The following is a 19,088-nucleotide window of genomic DNA, read 5'->3' as shown; positions in this document are numbered from 1 at the left end:
AACCTGAGCACACTTTACTGGTGCATCAGAAATCTGTAGATATAGTGAGGTAGCGCTTCCAAGGAATTAAGCAGCGGTGTAGGCCAAGTATTTGTCTTTAAAAGCTCCCCATGGGATTTTAACTCCCGTTTAAGTCCATTTTGGAAACTACTGATTGAGTCCAGGCCACTAGATTTAGAGATGCAGAAACTGAGGTCCAGAGAGGGAGAGCGATGGGCCCAAGGTCACACAGCACATCTCCACACACACACGCTCAGCTCCAGAGTGCAGCTCTCCGACTCCTGGCTGGCTGGGCTTTCTGCTAGTCCATGCCAAGAAGTTATGTTAGGGCTAGGGTACCTGGTTGTGTCTAAGCCCCCAAGGGCAGTGTGAGGGATCCGCTCTTGGCTTATACTCTTTAGAAGTTAGACATGCTCTCAGAGTCCTCAGCTCCTATTTTAAGTATACAGCGCCCCGGAGAACATCTAAAGTTATTTGGAAACTCTTTGTCTTGTTTATCATCACACACTGGCAAGCTGAATCTTTTCTCCCCCATGGCTGGGCTGGGCCATCCCTTTCACCCCCTCGTGCAAATAATGAGTGATGGCTGCAGAGGAGGCAGCCCACCCAGCACACGGGCCGTTCACGGATGCCTGATGGAGCAATGAATGAATGAATGAATGTGCCGAATCAGGGAATAAATGAATGATCACCGAGAGTAAGTTCCTTGAGGGCTGGTACTGTTGGTTTTTGTTCCAGGGCCTGGAGCGGAGCCTACCCAGTAGATACTCATTAAATATTTGCTGTCATGGTTGAATCAAGTGAATTTCCAGCACCTCAGTGGGAAAGACAGATGCCTAAACAAAAACCAAGAATAGTACAGGCTTATTCCGTCAGCAGGGGTGCCAGCCTGAGGCCTTGGCACTGGCAGAGAGAGAGGCGGCAGAGAGGAGGCATCAGAGAAAGGACCCCAGAAGTGGGTACAGGGTATCGAGAGTGGGGAGGCAGCCAGCAAAAGACAGTCTATCTCGGATTAATTCTGGGCCTTGTTCCAATTACAGCAAAGGGACCCAAGAAGTAGAAAAGCAAGTCACACACCAATGTGGGAAGCATGGTGCCCTGCTGTAAGAATTCAAATTGTATACGCTGGGACTTCCCTGGTGGTCCAGGGGTTAGATTCTGTGCTTCCACTGCAGGCGGTGGGGGTTTGATCCCTGGTTGGGGAACTAAGATCCTGCATGGTACACAGCGTAGCAAAAGTAAAAACAAAAACAGTGGATATGCTTAAATTGAAACCAATGGGCCGGTTGTCTGCCAAAATTTCAGTGTCAGGAAAAACCAAGGCCGAGAAACCATTTCTTACATGAAAAATAGGGCTCATTTTCAATATCACTAGGCTCTCGAAGTTGTTTGTGGCTATCTAATACGATAATGGGTACTCTCTGCCACATGTGCACAAGTAAATGACTATGTTTATTACTACTTAAAATAAAACTAGTCCAGGACCTGAAAGGGGTAATTTGTTTGCAGCCAAACCTCATGAACTGATTGTCCAAGTTTATGTTTTATGGAAATAGTGGGTATCCAATTTACGTATGTACTTTCAGGTGTGTCTATGTGATTCTCTGCAATTCGGGATGTATTTTTCCACATGCAAAAGAGAATGTGGTGCCCACGGAGTTGCTGTAAGTGAAATCAGTGATGTTGCTCTCAGTACATCCTGATGGAGGTCTCTCGTCTGTATCTATGAAGTCCGGGATGGTTCTTGAAAGTTCTCTTCGAGTGGCACACTTTTGTGTTTCATGGAAGAGCACCCACTAATTTTTTTTTGTTTGTTTTTTGTTTTTTTTTCTAGAAATGAGGGTAGGTGATACCAGGGCATTTTGCTTTGTGCAGATACTAGCCAGGAATGACAGGCAGCAGCCCTGGGAATTCACAGCTCCCAGGCCTGGTCCCTTGGGGAGAACCTCCCGCTCGCCTGGAAATCATCAGGTCAGCCCAAGAGAGGATGGAGGAGAGAAGAAAAAACTTGTATTTTTCTGAGTTACACCTGAGTTTGAAGAATGGTCAGCTGTTAAACTCTTTGAAGGCAAGATTATGTTTTATTCATCTATCTCTAGTCTGTGCCAAGTACCTGGTACAGAGAAGGAGGTCTTGCAGGATTCCCTGCAAGCCACAGCAGGGATTCCCTGTTAGGGCATTAGAGGAGCTTGTTTCCTTCTCAGCCTTTCCAGAGATCTACTTTAGAAATAGGGAAGGGGCATAGTGGAGAGACAGACAGAAAAGACACAGACTGTGCCCTCTGTAAGCCCCTGATGGCAAGGGGGTCCATGGAGGACCAGGCCATGCCCACCTGGTTCCTCATCTGGGGTTCTGTGGCTGATCTGAAGTGAACTTTGTACATAAAACACTAGCCAGGGAGTGATGGCTTCACCCACCTGGATCCCTGCATTCTTCATAGAACCTCAATTTTATGAAATAAGATGATAAAATATCTTACATTGGGGAGCAGCATTTAGGTTCGGCTATTGTAAAGTCAATATACCTCTGTGAATGAATTCCCCTAAAACGTTTTATCTGTGGGGTTCAGGCAATTGTGAATTCTGTTCCTGCTGGTAGTTATATACAAGTCCCTCTTCCTCTGTTGAGACTCTTGGGAAAGGTCATTCATTCATTTATTCATCAGATCAGATCAGATCAGTCACTCAGTCGTGTCCGACTCTTTGCGACCCCATGAATCGCAGCCATATCTAAATCGAGTGCATAATTTGCTTCAGGCACTGTGCTACGTCTTGATGGACAATTCTTTATTTCAAGTAGATGAAAAGCTTTTTTCCACAAAGCACAAACAACCTTCCGTGGGTATGCACCCAGAAGTGATGAAACTGGGTTTCAGACTCTAGTCTCTCTGACCCTAAACTCTGAGCTCTTGGCCACTGCCCTACAGCCAACAAGCACCAGCTGATGGCCCGATGTGCCATGCTCAGATGTCATTGACACAGACTTGAGGAGTTCTTAGTCTGGGAGGCAGACAACCATGCCTTAGCAGGCATGCTGATACTAAGCATTTCCTGCACACTAATTAAGAAGAATTCCACTTCAGCAGTCATTCAACCAACAAGTTTGCGTTTATTGAACTTCTGTTTACTGGAGATGGACTGTTGAGTGGTGGGGACTGAGACAGAAATATGATCTATTCCCTGCCTTGGAGGACCTCATTGTCCAGGAGAGGAGAGAGGCTTCCCAGTGCTTGCATCTGTGGGGAAGCGACTGATGATGGCCCATCTATGTATCCCACAACCAGACACCTGCTGTGTCCTGACACAAGTCTAGGTCCTGAGCTCGGAATCACTCCCTGTGGGTACACACTATAGTGCATCCTTTTGACTTTTCTGTGATATCAACTGTAGGTCTAATGCAGGAGATGTAAGAGATGCTGGTTTGATCCCTGAATCAGGAAGATCCCCCGGAGGAGGGCATGGCAACCCACTCTAGTATTCTTGCCTGGAGAATCCCATGGACAGAGGAGCCTGGTGGGCTAGAGTCCATGGGGTCACAAAGAGTGAGACACGGCTGAAGCAACTCAGCACACCTGCAATGTAGGTCTAGACACATGTTTAATTAATAAGGATGATATATGTTACATATTGGAGAAGGCAATGGCACCCCACTCCAGTACTCTTGCCTGGAAAATCCCATGGATGGAGGAGCCTGGTAGGCTGAAGTCCATGGGGTCGCTGAGGGTCGGACACGACTGAGCGACTTCACTTTCACTTTTCACTTTCATGCATTGGAGAAGGAAATGGCAACCCACTCCAGTGTTCTTGCCTGGAGAATCCCAGGGACGGGGGAGCCTGGAAGGCTGCCGTCTGTGGGGTCGCACAGAGTCGGACACGACTGAAGCGACTTAGCAGCAGCAGCATGTTATATATATTATACATGTTCCTACATTACTCAGCTCCTACCATGGGAGCCAAGTTATTCAGTTATTCTACAAGTTATTCAGAATTAACTCTTGGCTCCTCACTACAATCCTATGATATGGGTCCTCCTGCCATGCTCACTTCACAGTTGAGGAAACAGACCTAGAGAAGTTAAATTACTTGCCTGAACTTACAAAACTGGCTGAACGGGAGAGGCCTGAGGCTTTTTTGAAAAAACAACCACAACAAAAAGTTATTTCTAACTCCAACGCAAGTGAAAGTATGCAAATTAGCTCCAGCACATCATCTTTTATTTATGCCATAAATTAGGCAAATTTCCCTTCCAAAGCCCTGGAAAATGAGGCCTGATTCCACATATTTTGCATTCATTTCCAAGGTGGCTGGCCCCCAGTTAGCTTTACAACTTGGTAAACCTGCTTTAAAGTGGGGCACGGAGGTGCAGGCCTGATCAGCGGTCCAGGGAACGAGGAGTAGGAGGCGCACTGGTCCTCTCCCTGGGCAAATCGCTTTATCGTTTGGGGGTGCACGTCCACTTCCAAGGCTGCCGTGTACAGTTGCATAGGTCGTGCACTGCTTAACTTCAGGGGAGGTTTCACATACACTGCAGTGTGACTAGCTCCTCCTGCAGTTGTGCAGGTAAGCGGTCCTCTGCATTGCATTCTCACAATCCACCCTGTGGAGGGAGGCAGAGGAAGCACCATGTTCGCGTTCGACAGATGGAAACCGAAGCTTAAGTTGATGAGAGCACTCCCTCCAGCATCCCATGATGACACATAAATGGCAGAGCCGGGGTCCACGTCCAGGCCTAACACGGGGCTGAGCTCACCAGTCTCAGAAAGTTCCCCCTGAAAACAGTTCTTTTAAGCTCTTCCTCCCCATTTCCGTAATGTTAAAGCTTTGGAGAGAACCAACCTACAATAGCTGTGTTACTGAAACCACGCTTAGAACCACATCCTGTTTCCCCACTGGCCTCCGACATTGCTGTGCTTCTGAAGGCCCGGTTGTCATTCCGGAGATGGCCTTTCACGGGAACGGGCAGGGCTCCTGGGACCCGATCTCGAAGCTTCTCTTCACTTGCTACCTTAGTCTGATTTCCAAAGAGAATGAGGGTCACGTTAAATACCTGAAAGTGAAAGTGTTGGTCACTCGGTCGTGAACACTCCTTGCGACCCCGTGGTCTGTAGCCCACCAGGCTCCTCTGCCCATGGGGTGCTCCAGGCGAGAATACTAGAGTGGGTTGCCATTTCCTTCTCCAGGTGATCTTCCTGATCCAGGGATCAAACCCGAGTGTCCTGCATTGCAGGTGGATTCTTTACCCTCTGAGCTACCAATATACCCATTTGTGAGAATCCATCTCATTGACTTAGATCATTCTTTCCTAAGTTTACCCAAATGTGAAGATTGTGCATTTCCTACAAATGCCCTTCCTTGTGCTCCCCAAATTTGAGCCATTCATGGCCGAAGAATGCCTTTCTTTCTCTCTTTCTTCGTTTTTTCCTTCCTTTCTCCCCTCCTATCTTCCTCTCACTCCTCTGCTCACCAGAACATCTGAGAATAGAGAGAGAACCCCTGGCCCCCAGGGCCTCACTGTCCAGTGAGGGGGCGCAGACAAACCACAGACGCTCAGGACACACTGATTCTCTCGAGCTCTCTGGAATGTGTTTGTCAGTGAGGCCTCCGCTTGATGAATATGGATGTGCGGCAAACGAGTTCCAGAGCCACATCTTCGCAATTAGAAGGGCTGAAGAAGCAGCAGTTGAGGCCAGCGGAGCAAGTGTGTGAAATGTCATTAGCGGCGATTACTCAACCCCAAGTGAAGACCTGAATGGCTCAGGGTTATGCCTCATGCAAGCTTATCACCCCAGCGCGCACGACTGGATCAAACACACACAGCCAAACCTACTGCCTGAGCAGGACAAGCCACGTTCCTCTTAAGAACCTGAACCGGGAAACACGAAGAAGCTGGGTGCTAGCGGTATGTCTACACTGCCAGGACCCAGTACCGTCCACCAGAGCTTTCGGTCAAGATGGAAACATTCTCTCTCCATGCCATCCAATAAGGGCAGCCACTGGCCACGCATGGCTACTGAGTGCCTGAGATGTGGCTACCAGGACTGAGACAGTCACATTCTAATTTGATTTATTTTAATGAATTCAAATCTAAAATTAGATAGCCACACATGACTAATGGCCTCCACAGGAGGCAATGCATCTGTAGAGTATGAGCTGGAAGAAAGGTGGGCATGAGCTGCTGTATCCGCCCACCACAATCTCACCTCCAGCCCCAGGGATGATCCCTGGGGTCTTACTCGCCCAAAGCCGGCCCTGACCACATCAGCTATGCCTCCTGTGACCCTTCCCTGACTCTCTCCACCCCAGGCCCCACCCCTGCTGGGTTGCTCAATCAGCCAGCCTCTACAACCCGTGGTGAGAGACAGAAAGCCCAGAGTTGCACCTGGCCTGGGACCTGCATCTCTGAGCCTCCCTGGCTAGCTCTTGCTTGCCTGACTCCAGCCGTCTGCTTAGATGTTTCCACTGTGAAGCCACGATGGTCCGCGTGTCAGTGGAGGTGATGAGGGAACTGGACAGCGTGTGAGCAGAAGGGGACACAGGCAGTGGAGGGGCAATAGATGTACAGAGAACGGCAGATGCCGTGAAAGAGAAACGGACAGGGGAGCCAGGCCCTGGAGCATCCCTGGTCCATTATCTGAGGTATCTTTTGAGCAAGTCTTCTTGTTCTCAAACTATCCTGAACAAGTCTTTGATCTTTACAGCCCAAAGAAGTTGTGGTTCCTCTCCTGGAAGCCAGCCCGGATCTGGGAATTTGAGAATCAGCTCAGAGCAACAGCGGCAAGAAGGCATCACCGTCATTTCAGAGCGAGGCGGCTTGTCTGAGACCACGCAGGTGGGAAGGGATACCTGACTGCAGAGCCTGTGCTATTTCACTTCACTGCCTTGCCCAGTGGGGCTCTTGATCTTGGGCCAGTGCCTCGTTTCAGCTGAACTCACTGATTTACCAGCTAAGCTTTGGCACGTGCCTACCCCCAAGCTAGGAATGGGTGAGACCAGACAAGGAAACTGTCACCCAAGAGCTCAAACCCATTCTTCTTGCCTCTACAACTTGTCACAAGCTCCAGCTCCCATGTATTACACTGCATCTGCCCTCCTAGCTCTCATCTCCAGCCCCTGGATCATCTCTGGGATCCCAGTTGCCCAAGGCTGGCCCTGACCACATCAGTTCTGCCTCCTGTGGCCCCTCCCTGGCTCTCTCCACCCCACAGCCCTGCTGGGTTCCTCAACCAGCCAGTCTCTACAACCCGTGGTGAGAGCGAGGAAGCCCAGGAGGGGCACCTGGCCTGGGACCCGCGTCTCTGGCTGCCCTGGCTTGCTCCTGCTCGCTTGACTGGAGCCATCTGCTTGGATGGCCCCCTTCCCAGGTGCAAGCTGGTTCACTGGTGCCTCAAGATTCAGGTGCCAAGTCAGCAGAGGAGGAGGAAGCTACAGTTTGATTTCAGCTTCTGCTGAAGCTCCGTTCATGCAGTCATTCTGCCATGGCCACATAAGATAAATATCCAATGTGAGTAACGGAGGCTACTGTTTTACCAGACACATGCTTTCATAGCCTCATCTCTCTGGGTCTCAGAACATACACTTGAGAAGAGCTGGGATTCTGTGGTTCTTAAAAAAGGGAGAGAGTCAGTTTAGAATGGGAGTAAGGGGCTTCCCTGATGACTCAGTGGTAAAGAGTCTGCCCGCCAATGCAGGAGACACGGTTCAGTCCCTGGTCTGAGAAGATCCTACATGATGCAAAGAAACTAAACCCGTGGTGTGCAAGTTGTCCGGTCGTACTTGACTCTTTGTGACCCATGAACTGTACAGTCCATGGAGTTCTCCAGGCCAGAATTCTGGAGCGGGTAGCCTTTCCCTTCTCCAGGGGATCTTCACAACCCAGGGATCGAACTCAGGTCTCCCACATTGCAGGCGGATTCTTTACCAATGGGTTCTTTACCAGCTGAGCCACAAGGGAAGCCCAACTAAACCTGTGTGCCACAGCTAGTGAGCCTGTCCTCGGAGCCTGGGAGCTGTAACTGCTGAAGCCTGGCGTGCTCTAGAGCCTGTGTCCACAGCAAGAGAAGCCACCACAACGAGAAGCCCACACGCTGCAACTAGAGAGCAGCCCCTGCTCGCCGCAACGAGGGGAAGTCTGCACAGCAGCGAAGACCCAGCACAGCCAAACACAAATAATTAAAAAATAAAAAAGAATGGGAGTGAGAAGAAAGGAGTCAGAGGTTCCAGCTCCAGCCCCGCCACTCACTTGCAGTGGGACCTTGCGTAAGTCAGGCCCTTTTTGTCTTTGAGTCTCTTTCCTCAGTAAAATGAAAACATCAGGAAGAGGATTAAGGCAGGTGGGGGAGCTTGAAGAACTGCTTCGATCTGAAGAATATCACAGACCCCAGGAAGCGTAGCTTATTAACTTCTTTTGCAGAGCATCTCTGTACCAAGCCCCACTCCACCCCCGCCCCGATCCTCGAGAAGCAGGCGGAGAATAGACCGTCACCCCCAGTAAAGGCTCGGTGCTGGCTCAGAGTGACAGAGCAGTTTGTTCAAGGTCACATATCTAATGGAAAGCAACAGAGTCAAACCCAGGTTGTTCTGACTCTGGAGTCTGGGTTTTCATTCACTTTGCTACTTTTTCTGTTTTCAGCCAGGCATTTGCTGTTTTCACAGCTGAAAGATACTAGAGAAGGCAGATTCTATAACAGCCCTTGTGGTGTCCAGGAAGTTCCTAACATGAAATGAGCTAAGGCAAGGGGTTAATCATTGCATCCGATATTCCCTTTGGAAAGAAAGGTGCCCTCAGCAAGCGTTCAATGAGTGGCCCATCTCGTGGCCCTGTGTCTGCGCAAAGGTTATTTTCTCCTCTTTACACAATTTCTCTCCATCCTCATCTTCTAATTTTTCTTCCCCCCTTTTCCTCTTTGTAGAATTCTTCAGTGAGTTCACATCTATTATCTCATTGATTTTCCTCATGGCAATCCTATGAGGTAGACACTATTATCAGCCTCATTTTTCAGGGGAGGAACCAAGTCTTTGCTGCCAAAGACCACACAGATGTAGGAGAACGAGTCGGGAGTTAAATTCAGATCTCAAGATTCTACCACCTCATCACTAAGATTAAGATGAAAGGTAATTTAACAGAGTAAATGTGTTTGCACTTACACTGGGTTAGATGCAGACTATGAGAGATTCAGCTGAGGTTTTTGAAAAGTGGCTCAGACAGTAAAGAATCTGCCTGCAATGCAGGAGACCCAGTGTCAATCCTTGGTCAGGAAGATCCTCTGTAGAAGGCGATGGCCACCCAACTCCAGTATTCTTGCTTGAAGAATTCCATGGAGAGAGGAGCCTGGTGGGCCACAGTACATGGGGTCACAGAGAATTGGGCATGATTGAGTGACACACTTCCACTTCAAGAGAGATATGGATGAGTATGATTCAGCTCAGGTGTTTGAAAAGGTTATTGTCTAGTGGGAAGGAGGTGTGTAAATTGGTGACTCATTGGAGCATGAGTTACCAGGAATAAGGGAACAGAATATGTTGGTGGGGGAGACAGAAGATCATTCATAACTGGTGTAAAGAGGAGAGAGACAAGGGATGGTCTTATAGAAAAAGATAATTAGGGACTGGGTTTTGAAGGATGAATAGAAGTTCACCAAGTGAACAATACTAGCAGTAATGGCAACTTTTTATTGAGTGCTTGCTCAATACACATATCTACATATGTGTATTCTTAACCATCTTGCAAGGGAGACATGATCCTCCCATTCTATGAATCAGGCCAGAGTAGTTTCAGAACACTAAAGCAAATAGCTTAGATCATGCCGCTAAATCAGCCAGCTGGGGATTTAATCTGGTCCTCTCTGAACTCCTCCAAATGCCTAGGATGACAGCACAGGTTGAGGAAAAGCATGAGGGAAAAATGAAGGGTGGCTTTACCTAGAAGCCATCAGAGTGGGCAGAGAAGGTTAGGATGGACTGTTTCTCCTCTCTGTGATCTGCTGTGAAACACCTGGCACCCGCCCCTGGGTTAGAAAACATCTCTCCTCCTGGAGGCCAAGCTGCCTTGATTTCTGGGTTTGCATCAGCTCTTGATGTAGCCATTGCTATGGGATACCTATACGCTAGCACCCTAGTATTTAGAACAAACTCGTGCTTCAGAATCAACCAGTCTTGGGTTTGAATCCTGACCGTATCACTCATTTGCATGACACCTTGAGCAGCTCCATCATCGTTGCCATGACACCTGTACCTTTCTAAGAATCAGTTTCCTCGTCGGTAACATCTAGTTAGCAATACCATCTGATAAGGTTGGGAGAGGATCAACTGAGTGAATAAAGAGTAAGGACACGGATGATCCTCTGGCACAGAGCTGCCCACACTCAGTGGCAAACAAAAATGTTGTAGTTAGTAATTCTCTTATAAAAAGCCCAGGAAGAAACACACGGGGGTGTTTGGAGTCTTTCGTGCCAGCACCCACCTCACTGAAGCTTTGCTTTTCTGGCATGCATGAAGCATCTTGCCTCCCGTGTCTCATCCAGCCCCTTGAGGACAGCGTTGTATATGGGGTAGTGATCCATTTTACAGATGGGAAAATTGAGGCTCACAGCCAGGAGATGCCTGAGCCCAGGTCCTGAACTCAGGGGCTTACAGAAACCAGTCTTCTACACTGTGAGTTGTCCATGACTGATTGAGTGGCCTATGAACATGAGAAAATACAAACAGCCAAAATTTCAAAAGCAACCAATGAACCAGCCGTATCACTCAGCTTCTTTCATGAAGTCTCCTTCCCCTTCCTGGGAACGAATAACCCTTATGCTTTTTTTTTTTTTTTTTAAGAACTGTTAAGTGCTCGAGAAAGCTCTAGTTGATTTTGGCTTCTGTCATGTCAGTCTTTGAAGTTGGGTGAGGTGGAGGTTGGGTCCATGCAGCCTGGCTGCACACTGATGGTGAAGGAATCTGTACACATTTCACTTGGAAATATAGCAGGACCTAGCTTGGAAGGTGCTATGCCCTGCAGTCAAGCCCACAAACTCAGCAGTTGGGTACCTCTAGGACTTCCTTCGTGGTCCAGTGTTCGAGACTCCATGCTTCCACCTCAGGGGGCATGGGTTCGATCCCTGGTCAGGGAACTAAGATCCCACATGCTTCATGGCACAGGCAGAAAAAAAGAAAGGAACTCTACACCACAACAAATCCTATGTCTGCACCTTCTAGCTGACAACTGTGAGCTTCCAGAACAGATCGCAGCTTCTCTAAGCTTTGGTTTCCTCATCTACACAGTGCAGAGAAACGGTGATGATTAAATAAAATAACCCATGTAAGGGCCGAACATATGTCAAGTACTCATTAGATATAAAGGCAGTGAATTAATTGCCTACACATTCATTGCAGCCTCCTTCACTTTACCACTCACTTCAATTTGACCAGTTTTACTCCTGTGCTTACAACATGCCAGAAATTGTGTAGCCAGAGGACAGACACCCCCCCCACACACACCTGAAAAGTATGTATCAGCCTCTCCCAGGAGTCCACAGAACCAGCACGTTAGCTGGGGGAACGGCAGCAAGAGGCAGTCGTGGGGGACGGGGTTCTAAAGGCTTCTGGCTCAGGCTTGGGTCTGACGCCAGATTACAACCACTTCTTGGCTTTGTGACTTTTGACTCATTGCTTAACCTCTCTGTGCCTCTCTCTCCTTGGTCAGGAAGTAAGGATAATGACGGCATCTATCTCTTGGGGCTGTTGTGAGTATGCTCGGAACAAACCTCCACAAACCAGTTATCACCAGGCTCGGAAGGAAATCAACACTCCTTAAATGCTGTGTTCCTCACTGACACAGACCCAGTCAATTACGTCACTCTGGTCCATTGACTTCACCCCGACACGTCAGCCTTTGAGCCTCTCCTAAAGGCAGCCAGTCCTCTCCCGACCCCCACCGTCACCACCAAAGGGCTTGGGAAGGACAGTAACCAGAGGATTATGTGAATATGCAAGTTCCCCCCGGAAGCAGTGTTTACCCAGGGCTGTGCGCTGTTGCCTGTACTCAGCGTCTGGGCCTGGCTGTCTTCGGAGAGGAGTCCCTCGATGTCATCACAGCCTCTAGTGGACAACAGCAGACACTGTGGCTTGTGGCCTTTTGTTCCAGCTCTCAGCCCCTCGGCAGTGGAGTCTAAGGGAGTGCAAGGAGGGTGGGCAGGTCCCAGGATCTTTCTGGGCTTCTCACGTGTGAGCGTGTGTGCGTGTCTGCCTCCCTACCCCACCCGCTCACTCCTGTTTTCCCTGATTCCACAGGTGTGTGACGTGTTCCGAAAGCGAAGCCTTCCTCAGGATCGTCACTGCCCCATCGTAGAAATCTCCCATGCGGCTGCTGATACTTGGACCAGCTCAGATCCTGCCAGCTCAGGGAAGACCTCACCAGCTGCCTCTGGCCAGAATGAAACATGCCCACCTGTGATATCTCTGCACTCAGATTTACCCCCCACCCTTGACTCCCAAGCGCACATCATGTGGCTAGGACGCTGGTGATTTACCTGCAGGTCTTTCTTGCTAGGCTACCATTACCCGGATAGCGGCCTCATCCCATCATTCCATGTCTCCGGCACCCCACGCAGGGCCTGCTACATGCCGAGAGTGCTCCTATATCTGTGGCTCAGTCGCTCAGTCGTGCCTGACTGTGACCACATAGGCGGTAGCCCGCTAGGCTCCTCTGTCCATGGAATTTTTCAGGCAAGGATACTGGTGTGCGTTGCCATTTCCTTCTCCAGGGGATCTTCCTGACCCAAGGATCCAACCCGTGTCTCCTGCACTGGCAGGTGGCTTCTTTACCACTGAGCCACCTGGGAAGCCCATGTAGAAAGTGCTTAGTAGATGTTGAATGAATGGACGGATAACTGGATTTTCCAGAAGACTCTCTCCTTAGGTCTTCTTTCCAACCACTCTTCTGCCATCCTATATCTTTGGTATAATGAACTCTGCTTCTTGGTGGTAATATTGAGGTTCAGAGAGTTATAGGAAGAGAGTTTGAAAAGTCTGCACCATGTGATGAAAATTTCTCACCTGGGGCTACTCCTTACCCTACCTCCAACCATCTACTTGGGACTAAATTATGCGGGTGTTTATGTCAACGTTTCCTTCACACCAGCCTCAAGGATCTGCTTTGGAGTGGCAGCGTGGTCTTTGGAAAGGAGGGAAGAAAAGAGAGTAAGCATTACTTGAGTACCTACTGTGTGCCAGGAGCTTTACAGGCATACGTGTTATGAAGTCACAGCAACCGTCCTTCTAGTCTGGGAACATTAATCCCCATGCCACCCCCACCCCACAGGTGGCGGAGCGGGGGCACCCTTCACCATTGAAGACAGCACATGAGCAACGAAGCTGGACCTGACCCAGGCCACTCCGACCGCAAAGCCATGTACTTCTTTTCCAGAACTGTTTAAATCTAATTGCAGGGTCCAATCCAGTCAGACTCCTCAGAGGCACCATGCTGTGGCCTCTTCGATGTTTTTGCAACTTAGCTCCATGAAGGAAACCACAAACTCATATAAAAAAGGCAACTGGACTCTGTATTCTAACGATGCCTTCCTTGGAGCATTCTCTCTCCTTATTTTCACCTTTCTTTCCTCTTTATTCACTGCATATGTCAAGTGCCATCAAATAATTTCTCTCATGGAAACAGGAGAGCTCCATTCTACTGACCTTTGGCACTGCACACGCTTGGTGGTTCCAAAGGTCAGAATTCGCCTCGTCTGCCCTCAATCACCAACTGTAGCTTTGAGCGCCCCTAGTGGAAGTCTGTGCCAATAGCATGTCGCAGAAATTGTGGACCAAACATGTGGACCAATAAATTGAGCCCTTTGGAATCACTTTTTGAGTAACAGGAATGAACTTGTGAGCAAAACTAGAAAACAAGCCATTCTGATCAGGAAAAATCCCTTTGCTCTGGAGGAGGAAAGAGAGGAATGTAACATTATTTTCCTAACATCCAGCTGAGCCATACGAACACAAGAATCGTCAGGCTTTGAGGAGGTGGCCCCAGGAAGGGGCCGTTCACACTCCACAGGCCAAAAAAAGAGAAAAGCCATTCCATAATGAAAATAGTCTTTAAGTGAATCTAACAACGGTGTACATTAGAGACTGGAGGAAGCAGCAATTTTGAGTCTTACTAAGTAATACAGAATTTACATTATTAATTCAAGGAAAATGAAAAGAAATTACACTCAGCTCTGCAGTCTTAGCACGTAGTTACAATTATTCCCCATGTGCATATCTTAGACAATAAGAAGCCTCTTCAAAAACAAGTTACACTTTATACTTATTCATGCCTCACAGCAAAATGGCCCAGAGAATCACGTGACCCGCATAAGAATTTAGCAACAAGTTTCTTTCAAGTACTGTATTTACAAATCTCCTCACTGCACAAAAAACAGAAGGACTGGCTTGCAACCCCGAGTTAGATGAATGGTTCTCCAGCTGACATTAGTGGAAGTTGGGCTCCACGTTAAAAACAGAATGTATTGGGGGAGGTCAGTTGCTTCCAAATTCTAACTGGCTACCCTCCCTCCCTTCTTATGACTCAGAGTCTTAGAGTCAGAACCACACTGTTATTAATGAGCCTTCTGAAGTAGTACACCGGTTGACTTTAATTTGGCAATGACCTGAAGTTAATGAAAAATATATGCTGGCTAGCTATAGAGTCGAGCAGTTGGAAAAATAATATAAAATGTCTTAAAAATTAAAACACGCACACACATTTTGTGAGTGAAGCCAGGGGAGGAGGCAGGATATAAAATCCTTGCCTTGGATGACGATTCAATATGTACCATTAAGACTTTTTTTTTTTTTTTTCCTGGAGGGGGATATGTTTTAGAGTGCGTCCTCAGAGGTAGAATGACTTTAGAAAAGCCAGCCAGCAAGCTTCCCATTCTTTTTTGTGTGTGTGTTAGTCACAACACAGATTCAAAAAGGGGGATGAGGGAGAGAGAGAGATCTGGACTCCGTTCAAGGCCACCAAGCCATTGTTGGAAAAGACAGCTAATTAAGGAAGGGCATGAGGTGGTGGAAACGATTTATTTAAGCCAGTTCTCTTCCCCCCATCCTTCCCAAAGAAACTGTCCAGAACTGGTGTAAATTGTGAATATTACTGCCTCATAAAAGGGGGGTTCTTTAATGATATGCTTTGTTAAACAAAAGGTGATGAATTATTTCCTTCGCTCTGTGCTCTGGGCTCCACGTTTACAGAGGAGGGGGTGGGGGTAAAATGCCTGATTTATGCTGAGGAGGGCACTCCAGGCTGTGGGGAAGAGTTGAAGAGGAGAAGACCCAGAAACAGTGCCCAGGAGCGCAGAGCTGTCCACGGCCTTTGGTGCTGAAACCAGGTGTGTGCGCCCGGGGTGTTCAGAACGCCCCAGGGAGAAAGGGCAGCGTCTGCCCCCTGGTTCAGGTTCTAGACGGCCCAAACCAGACAAGGGGATCGAGATGGACAGAGTGTGCGCCATCCGGCTTGTCTTCAGCCTGGGCAGACCCTGCAGACTGCCTGCTCTTTCCCGCCCGAGTTACTGGGAACGGGGGAGTTGGACCTTTCAAGAGGGGAGTTCTACCAAGGCTCCCCTCCCCTCTGGGGTCACCAAGTGGCCTGATCAAACCCGCGAACGCTCCTGGGGTTAGCTTTGAATGAGTTAGGCGCTGTACTCGCCTCTATCTCAGCTCCCCCTCCCCAACCATCCGCTACAACTTTCCCAGTGGGCGCTCAGCCGGGTGGAGGAGAGGCTGCGGCTCCAGGTCTGGGAAGGAGGAGCGACCATTCTCCCCTTTCCAACCTGCAAGCACGTGCTGGGTGAAACTAGAAAGCCCTCCCCCTCCCCCAACCCCCAATTGAAAATAGTGCTCAGAGACGCCGGGCTGTTAAAGGGAGAAAAGGACGGGGGTGGGGGAGTCGCTCAGGTTCCCGCCTGTGATCTAAGATCTCCTCTCCCTCCCTCGCTAAGTTCGGAGAGCCCGGAGCCCCCCTCCACCGGCCTCCAGGCGAAGGCCACACCCAAGTTCTGCTTCCAGACACTTGGTTGGGATCGGTCCAGGGACCCAGGCCCCCGGGGGCAGCCTAAACCGAAAGAAAGCACGGGGTCCCACAGTGGGAGGGCGCGGCCCGGGAACGACCCCCAGGCGCACTGTTTAAATCCATCCCTCAGTTGCACGGCAGGTCAGCTACCCCCTTCTCGTCCTCTCCCCGAAAGGGTGAGAATTATCTGGCACCCGGCCCCGGGGGTGCGGTTTGCAGTGAGCTCCGGGAATGTGGGGGATTGAAGGCGACCCCACTCCAAGGAGACTCTCTGGGACTGCAAAGGGGAGTGAGCCCCGGAGCCAGGGAGGCAGGCAGGGAGCCCGCGGCCGAGGCAGGAGAGCGCCCGAGTCCTTCAGACACGTCCCCGCCTCCACACTCCCAGCAACACGGCCCAAGGGGACGCGGTGCCCAGCCCCGAATGTAGGCAGCCGCCCCCTGCTCCGCAGCCCAGCCGATGAGGGGCGAGTCCTCCGGATCAGCCAGGACGAGCCCCCCCACCCCGCAGCCGCCCAGTACTCGCGGCAACTTTGCCCCCTCCCCCGCCCCGCCCCTCCGGGCGCTTACCTCCCGCTGGAGCCGCCGCGGGGCTGCCCAGGAGCAGGGCGAGGAGCAGCGCGATCCCGCCGGGTCCCGCGGCTGCCGGCCGGGCCGCGGGCATCGTGGCTGCGGGGCGCTCGGAGCCGCGGGCTGAGGGGCGGGCGGACGGCGCGGGAGCCGGGGAAGGAGGGAGGGGGCGAGCGAGGAAGGGAAGGAGGCGGCAGCCGCGGGAAGGGGGCCGCGGGCCGGGGCAGCCGCCGGAGCCCCCCGGAGCGGACGCGCGCTCAGCCCGGCGATCGCTCTGGCCGAGCTGCGCCGGGCGCGGGCGGGCGAGTGAGGAGGAGCCGGCGAGCGAGCGAGCGAACGAGCGAGGAGCGGGCGGGAGGAGGGAGGGGGCTGGGGCCGATTCGGTGCCGAGCGAGCGCGGGCAGGAAGGGAGGGGGCGGGCGGGCCCCGGGTGCCAGCCTCCTCCCCTGGCCGCCGGCCCGTCGGCCCTGCAAAGTTTGACGCCGGTTCCCCTGGCGTCCTGGGGGCCGAGCGTTTCCTCTCGTTGGATGCTCCGGCAGCCCTCCGCGGGCACGGCCAAGCTGAAGAGCGTCCGGACCATTTCCCAGACGGTGAGATGGAGGCCTCCGAGCTGAGCGCAACCCTCAGCCTGCGCTGCAGCCTAGAGTCTTTTCCATGGCTTACTCTTTCGGACAGATCCCAGTTTCAGCTCTCTCGGCCCCAGTCAGCTCTGTTCCCTGACCGCCCTGCGTGTTTCCAAAGTGAAGTCCCCATAACCTAGAAAGTCTCCGACTCTGGGGACCTGATGAGAGCTGTCAATCTCCCGGCACGGTGCAAAGGACCGCAAAACCGTGCATCCCCGACCCGAGGGCTTCCCACACCTCGGAAGCCCAAGCTGGGACTGCAAGTTACAATGTATGCACGCTCTCATCCAGGCACCTCGCTCAGGTTCCTCTCGCTAAGGGGGCTCCGAAGCCGCCGAGGCTTCCTCAGCTCAGTCCCTTCCCCGCGAAGCTGGCGTCCAAGGCCTTCCCTCATCCCTGTGCTCCTGACCAGCCCTGATTCTCACAACTTGTCTTTTCTCCGCAAATTGAGGTGACGAAGGGAGACGGGCAGAGGCTTAGCTGCACCCAGGCGGGGCACAGGCGTGCACCCACTCCTGAAAACTGTGCAGACCACCTTTGCAGATCCCCAGTCAGTTCCCAGGGCCTTGCACCCAGTTTAGAGGCGCTCCCTTTCCCTCCCCCCATCCACCTTGCCACACTGTGGCCGCTGTTGCAGCCTGAGCAGGCAGAGGGAGACAGATGGAGAGAAGGTTGCAGGCAGCCGTGGGGAGGGATGTGTCTTCAGCAGAGTGGAGGAGCTGGGAGTCCCTGTAAGGAAAGAGTGGGGGAGGACGGCAGGGGAGAGGGGAGCACTCTGGTCCAGGTTTCCCAAATACCCTCCCCACCCAAAGCTTCCCGAGTCATGCATGCCTTTGGTCCTCTTGTACAGGGTCCTCACTAGCGGTCCAGGTCTCCATCAGGTTCTGGGGGTGTGTGTGTAGAGAACCCCCCAATAAAACCCAGTCCTTGGCTGCAAGAAGTTTCCGTTCCTGGCAGTAAAGCCAAGTGGTTTTGATAAAAGAGGGAGGCTGAAGCACACGGCGCCCAGGAGCTGATTTCTCCTCTGGGGAGGATGCAGCAGCCCCTTGCTTTGCTGGGTTAGGCTGGGGGCTCTGGGAGGGGTGACCTTGCCTGTCCTGCTCATCACCACCACTCAGCACCCACACAGCGCTAGCATACAGCAGGCTCACAACAATGCTTGTTGAGTGGAAACGTAAGTAAGGACAGAAGATGGACAAAAAGGGAGAAAGCAAGGGAGGGGAAAGCAAAGAGACAGACCAGCTCTACACCTGGAAGCAAGGAAACTGCTGTTTATAAGCAGCTCCTGTTTGCCAGGTGTTACAATGGTATAATTTCATAATGATCCTAATAGTGAGGTGTGACTGTATCAATCCGACAGGTACATTCCTGAGCCCTAGAGCGCATCACAATCTATGCTGAAGTCACTTGGCCAGGATTCAATGCCAAGTCTGAGTCCAGAGATCAGAACCCACTGCATCTCAACAGGCTGTTTGCCAGGTATTTGATGGCTGTGAGTCCATGGATGTTACCACCCCCTCCCCGAGCCATGCTGCCTGTGGGATCTTAGTTCCCTGACCAGGGGTTGAACCTGTGGCCCCTGAAGTGGAAGCGCAGAATCCTAACCTCTAGACTACCAGGGAATTCCCTTCAACACTTCCTTGTTACCAGGAGACCATAGTGAATAAAAGTCCACCATCAGAGACACTCCTTTTGGTAAAGTCATGGGGCCTCTAGAAGATCAATTGCTTGCATGCAGGTGCTTTATGTGGTGGGAGTGACATCGTAAACTCTTTAACTTATTAAACACATGGGTGGGGATTTACAAAGTCCTGAGAGAAGGAGACAAAGACCCCGTAATCTGAAATTGTGATGGTGGGACTATAA

The 19,088-nt window shown here is 51.0% G+C and overlaps 1 protein-coding gene across 3 annotated transcripts in view; it reads right to left on the bottom strand.

Annotated features, from left to right (window-relative positions):
• SEZ6L (seizure related 6 homolog like) overlaps positions 1-16,956 on the bottom strand; it is a 191,321-nt gene extending 174,365 nt beyond the window's left edge. For all 3 annotated transcript variants that reach the window (XM_070769758.1, XM_070769759.1, XM_070769760.1), the window contains exon 1: positions 16,600-16,956. In XM_070769758.1, coding sequence (XP_070625859.1) covers positions 16,600-16,693 — 94 coding nt within the window. In that variant the 5' untranslated portion in view covers positions 16,694-16,956. The remainder of the gene's footprint in view (positions 1-16,599) is intronic.
• Positions 16,957-19,088: the final 2,132 nt, after the last annotated feature.

The sequence above is a fragment of the Bos indicus genome, chromosome 17 (assembly GCF_029378745.1).
Source record: "Bos indicus isolate NIAB-ARS_2022 breed Sahiwal x Tharparkar chromosome 17, NIAB-ARS_B.indTharparkar_mat_pri_1.0, whole genome shotgun sequence".
Taxonomy (NCBI): Eukaryota; Metazoa; Chordata; class Mammalia; order Artiodactyla; family Bovidae; genus Bos; species Bos indicus.
This window is presented reverse-complemented; position numbering and strand designations above follow the sequence as displayed.